At 32.8% G+C, this 6,000-nt stretch overlaps 1 protein-coding gene across 2 annotated transcripts in view; it reads left to right on the top strand.

Moving 5' to 3' along the window:
• Nucleotides 1-4,592, top strand: part of LOC135663443 (5-formyltetrahydrofolate cyclo-ligase, mitochondrial-like) — a 7,149-nt gene extending 2,557 nt beyond the window's left edge. The window contains exons 3-8 of one of the 2 annotated variants that reach the window (XM_065176830.1): nucleotides 771-935; nucleotides 2,143-2,184; nucleotides 2,258-2,303; nucleotides 3,527-3,597; nucleotides 3,890-4,069; nucleotides 4,308-4,592. In XM_065176830.1, the coding sequence (XP_065032902.1) occupies nucleotides 771-935; nucleotides 2,143-2,184; nucleotides 2,258-2,303; nucleotides 3,527-3,597; nucleotides 3,890-4,023 (458 nt within the window). In that variant the 3' untranslated portion in view covers nucleotides 4,024-4,069; nucleotides 4,308-4,592. Of the gene's footprint in view, nucleotides 1-770; nucleotides 936-2,142; nucleotides 2,185-2,257; nucleotides 2,304-3,526; nucleotides 3,598-3,889; nucleotides 4,232-4,307 lie in introns of those variants that run through there. The other variant, XM_065176829.1, reaches the window with a different exon arrangement.
• The last annotated feature ends 1,408 nt before the right edge of the window (nucleotides 4,593-6,000 follow it).

The following is a 6,000-nucleotide window of genomic DNA, read 5'->3' as shown; positions in this document are numbered from 1 at the left end:
GTGCTTATGCAGAAAAAAATTACTAATTATGTGATCCATATTCAAGTGCGATTTGTGAAACTTTTTTTTTTTGTGTGTATTTTAGATATTGGAACCTAAGTTGCCAAAAGCAGAATTGGGTGCTGGTCCAAGTGTGATAAATTGGCATGATTTAGAATATACTGGTAGGAAAAACCCCAAAAGCATCAATATGGATATATATTAAGCATCAGTCAAATTATTTTTAAGTGATCTTTTATAAATATTATTGTTATATTTGCAAAAAATATATATGTAAAATGTCTAGAATGAATTTCTGATGTTTTTAGCTGTTTCCCTGAGTTGAGTTCTCTTCTCCCTGCCAACCACTACTATTGTTAATCATGATTACTAAAATTTCGAAAACGAAAAGGGGATTGAATGCTATGTGACTGTAACAGCCAAATTACAATTTTCTTAAACTAAGCCTGTTCTACATGCTGCTTGGAGTGCCTTCCATGATGATTACTTCAATCTCTACACTCATAAAGAGTGTTAATGCTAGTTTCTCATAAGTTACCACAATGATATTGGTCAGAATTTGATGTGTTGATGCATGTTTTGGGAATTGTGACAGTTTATTTTATGTGGTAAAGGAATCATATCACATAAAATCATATTTTGAAGATGGTAAAATATCGTCAGAAATTGATGCTCAAGTGAATATTGTCATTCTTGATTGGAGAAACTATTAGTTTTTTTATCATGTAGGGGTGTACACATGTATGCTTACTGTTCATTTTCAAGTCAAGAACATGGCTTGCAGGTAATGAAAAAACTCTATGTTCCAAGGGTGGAGGATAAGAATAGCCATATGAGGATGCTCAGAATCTCAACTATTGAGGACTTAGTAGAAAATTCAATGAATATATTGGAACCATCTCCTGTCGATTCTGATCAGAGTGAACGTGAAGATGGTAAACTTTACAATTTTGTGAGCTTGTTCTTCTTCTTTTCTATGGTAAACTTTACACATGTATGCTTACTGTTCTTATTCCTATTCTATGCTACCTTGACAATGATTATCTTTAACGATTGGATTTGAAATGAAATATTACTTTTCACATTATATATTATAAGCTAGATGTTTGTGTTCCATTTTAAGTCTATAGAAGAATTAATGTGTTAACTTGACATAATTTGGAAAGTGCATCACATCAGTATATGGGTTTGCATGCTAAGTATCAGTCCATATTTGTAGTTTAGATACATTGGTTTTTCCTTTCTAATTACTTATCTAGTGGAATGTCATGACTGTCAGTTGGACATTTGCCATTTTTTCTCTATGCTACTGCCCTTTGAAGATCATCCATGCCTAATAATTTTCAGTGTATGCAGAAAGCCTGATAGGGGTTTTCTTAGTGTGAAAAATTCAATTATCATCCATCTTGGCTTTTGAACAAGATAATGCTACAGAAAGTAGCACCGTTACTGACTTCCCTTTGATAAATTTGCATATATGGACTGTTTTTTGTCCTGTGAATGGTTTAGACTGGAAAGAGTTCGATTGCTGCCTTGATGGTATGTACTGAGCCTTATCATGCGATGACATGACAAATTGATATGTTCCAAGTTATCAGCCAATGCTTGTCCCTGATCTTCTGATGGTGCATGTCACAATTTCAGGCACCGGCATTCTATGTTGCATGCTTTATATATGTATTTAGGTTTACATAACAGATCGATATCTCATTTGCTTACTGCAATTGTTCCAAAAGTAATGTTCTATGTTCTCCAACCTGTTATTTGATCTGCTTGAAGAATAACTCTGATATATTGGCCGAATTCTCTACAATGATATTGACCGACTTTTGCTCATAAATAATTGTCACACACATTATGATCTTTGTGATTATGAGTAACATTGGGATTTAGCTTAAACTTGAATCTCATCACCCTTTATGTCCATTAAGGATTAACTCCAACCAACAAGAACATGCTTAAAGAAGAAATGTAGTCACTCTTTTTTTTTTTATAAGAACTCATAATTTAGTACAGGGAAATTAGAAACTAAGTGTGTTCAATTGATGCTTAATTGTGTTTTCAAATTTAAATGATGTGCAATACACAAATTTCAGATTTGCTATAAGTATCTGACTACATGTCTTTGACTTCCCTTTTCAGTTCTGCTGGCAAGTCAACCAGTTGACCTATTACTTTTACCTGGTAAATCTGTTTAATTCATGTTCTGTAACTGCAATATGTCTTTGAATTTTTGTCTCTTCCGTATGATTTGCAGGACTTGCATTTGATAGGCATGGAAGACGTCTAGGTCGTGGTGGAGGGTAAGGCTTAAATGTTTGATATCTTCATTACTATGTACTTATTCAATTCAATATCAGTTAACTCTCAACATGAGCAAAACCAGTAACTTAACTTGCTTTACATGTTTGGCCGAATGTTTTAGTTATTATTTTCTGTTTCAAGCACAGCATGCTAGGGAAACTCAGCTCTTAAAATTAGTGTGTATGCAAGAGAAAGAGGTGCTGAAAAGTTTGAGAGATTAAAATTTCAAAATGTAATGTTGTGGACAATTCTGTAAAATCATTCTTTGATTTTTGATGTCTAAAAATCTTGTCTTTATGGAATGACAAATTAAGTGATATTAATTAGGTACACGGATTCAAGCCCCAGTGGCACAGGGTATACCGGCCAGCTGTCAAAATGGTTCATGCCATGTCATATTGGCTAGCATAAAAAGTGTGCCAGTAGGAGCAAAAAAACCCTAAAATTAATCTAAAAAAATAATTAAATAAACAGACACTCATGCTCTGCATTGGAGATAAGTGGAGACATGCCATGGAGCTTGAAGGATACCACATGGGCCCTCCTTTGGCACAACCTAGATGAGGAAGAAGCCCCAAATGATGCCTGTGGTTCTGCATGCCTACTAATTAACTGAATAAGACTGGTTTTGGTCCTATTCTTAGTCTCTATATCATGTCTTGCACATTTATTTTTGGCCAGTTTTTGAATTAGATGGGAGTTTGTGCATCATACACTTGTTAGAGCAATGTGTCAGTGAAATGTTTTGTGTTGCATAAAATTTACAATGCCTTCATGCAGTAACTAGTTAGCAATACTAAATAGAAGACATCATTTTTGTTTATTAGAAGGATGATACCTCTCCATCAAAATTCTGCTTTGTTATTGCTTGCTTCAGTGAAATTGCACTTGCCAACCAAAAATTTTGTGATTGTCTCTAATAATCAATTTTTTATTGAAAGACCTATAGTTCAGGTTCAGGATCCTGTTATAATCTAAGAGTTAATTCAACCATATTCTCAAACAACCCCCTTTTTCTATTACCTTCTGTGAACTTTAGTCTCCGTCCCCCCATTTCTTTTTTCATGTTAGATAATTTACAACCCTCAATCACAAAATCCATATCTCAAATCATAACAATGTACAAAACCCCATATCTGCAAGAACATATAAACTGCAAATATCTTTTTATATATTGTTATTCTCATTTTGACTTCTCTGAATTCTGTTCTGTGCATACAAGCTACTATGATGTCTTCCTGCGGAAATATGAGGAGCTTGCCAATCAGCAAAACTGGAAACAGCCACTGCGAGGTACATCTCTTTCTGTATATTCTTCCTTTTGTACTAATGTGTAATTCAATGCCCCATGAGATACACAAGTTGTCTGACAGTTTGGTAAAGTGTTTACTCATAAAACATTTACATATTACACCTTATCAGTGCCATGCTTAATACCGGTTGATTGGCAGTGGATGTTTAGTTACATGGAACTGTAACATAACATACTGAAAATATATTTTGTAGTTATTGCATGTTATGGGATCTCAAATACCCATTAAGGCCAGTATTCTAATTTTTTGGATCTATATTTGGCTCCTTGCAGTCGCACTTGCATACACGGTGCAAATTGTGGAGGATGAGTTGATACCAATGACCGAGACAGATGTTCCAGTCGATGCTCTTGTTTCATCAAATGGTGTGTTTCCGATCAGCCCTGCTGCTTTGGAGAGGATGTAGCATGATTGCTCAAGTCTGCTCATTCTATTTTGCTTCCGTAGTGTTCGTAAGTTGAACCTTTTGCTTTCTGAACCAGTTGACTTTGTGGCATGAGCTTGTTAAAAACGATCTTCTGCTTTATGCCAAACATAATAAACATCACTCCTCTGATAGAATAATTTTCTTAGAACAACTCATTCACAACTGATAAGGAGAGATTCATCTTTTATGCGCGAGTGTTTATTTCATCGAGTATTCCTTCCTTATCTGATGTCTCGTGTTGTATTGTATCTTATTCATTGTAGGGAATCGAATGCTTTTCTTTAAAGCTATTATTTCCTTGTGCTGTTGTCTGCGAGAGCCAAGTACTTGTAATCAACACAAAATCCAAAGGCATTGCAGTCTGTGGGTCAGTCACTCAGCTCGTGATCTGGCACCATTTGGTCATCAACTTCATGTCGCACTCTTCAATCATGCCTTCTCCTTTGCACTGCACGAGTTTGTCCATTAGTTGTTGCATTAAGTTTCATTCGTACTCTATTATTAATGCATCTTTATGGCCTTGTCACTGAGAAAGCCATGTTCTTGAATTGACCTGTCTGTCGGATGCCATGGCCATAGGGATGATAAAGAACATGTCAGACAAAATTAATCGAATCAGATTGATGGAATTGAAACCAATTGAAAAATAATCAAAGAAATAAGAATTTATCATGAGTTTTTTTTTGTAAATTATTAATGCTAATTTTTGAACAGGGATAGGAATTAAAATATACATTGCTAAGGCATTATAAATTATAAAATTAGTTATTATTATTATTTATTATAAAATGAATATAAATCGTGTACATAGCACTAATAATCTAATGAATCATAAAGACAAATAAGAAACTTTTTGGAATATACCTAAAAAAGATTAAGATGAATTGTGGAAAAGGTTAAGTGCATAAAATGCAATAAATAACCAAGGACAAATAAGAAAACTTTTTTTCTGAAGATAATACTGATGGAATTTAAGATTAATGCTAATATAATAATTCTTTTCATTGTTACGTATGTACTAAAAATAAAGGACCAAAATTAATTATTGGATAGTTTTTTTAAAAAAATAAAAATTATGATATATACAATTTTGTGAGAACAAATATGAAAGTCTCATATTTTGATGGGGAGAAATATTTCTCAAACTCACTTTTAAATACTAAAAATATTATAATAATAAATTTGATGATATTAACAAGTTTAAATAGTAATAAAAAGGGCGTTTCATCTCACCATTAAATGTTGGTGTTTGATCCAAATAATTTGACAATGTTGTGTGTGCATGAGTACGACAATTGCTATTTGCATCATGTTCTTGTCTTTTCTTCTCTATGTTTGATTCTCCGTCTTGTCTTGTTTCTCCTCACACTCATTTATTTGTTTATGTCATACTTATAAGACTCGAATTTGTGTTATAAAAAGATTAAAATATAAATCCCAACTATTTATGTATTATCGAAGAAATTAAAATTTTTAAGGACAATAAGTCACTGTAATTACAAGGTTGAACGAGAAAAAAAATATATTAAAAGAAGTATCAAACAAAATAAAATTTATCGTTAAAATGAGAATATTGAGATGTACGTAAAAATTATTAAAAAATAAAAAAGGATATTTTTGATAGGAAACAAAATGATAAAAATAAGTTAAGATGATATATGCATATGCTGAGAAAAATAATGTAATTAGAATATGCCAGGAGAGATAGAGACTTCTTTATACACTATAATAAATATCTAATTGCTTTGTACAGAACTTGATGTTGATATAAAAAAATCCATGAATAATTGATTCCAAAATAGATAAAAAATCATTTACATATTATATATTTTTCGTATAAGATATATTTTATTTTTCTTTTTTGCAAATATTATTTAACAATACGGTTCGGTCAAGTAGGTTCGCTGAACCGACGCCAAGGCTTCCGGTTCGGTGTCGGACCGATCTGATGACCAC

The sequence above is a fragment of the Musa acuminata genome, chromosome BXJ1-4 (genome assembly GCF_036884655.1).
Source record: "Musa acuminata AAA Group cultivar baxijiao chromosome BXJ1-4, Cavendish_Baxijiao_AAA, whole genome shotgun sequence".
NCBI classification, from domain to species: Eukaryota; Viridiplantae; Streptophyta; class Magnoliopsida; order Zingiberales; family Musaceae; genus Musa; species Musa acuminata.
Note: the sequence above shows the minus strand (reverse complement) of the source record. Positions and strands in the feature narration are given on the sequence as shown.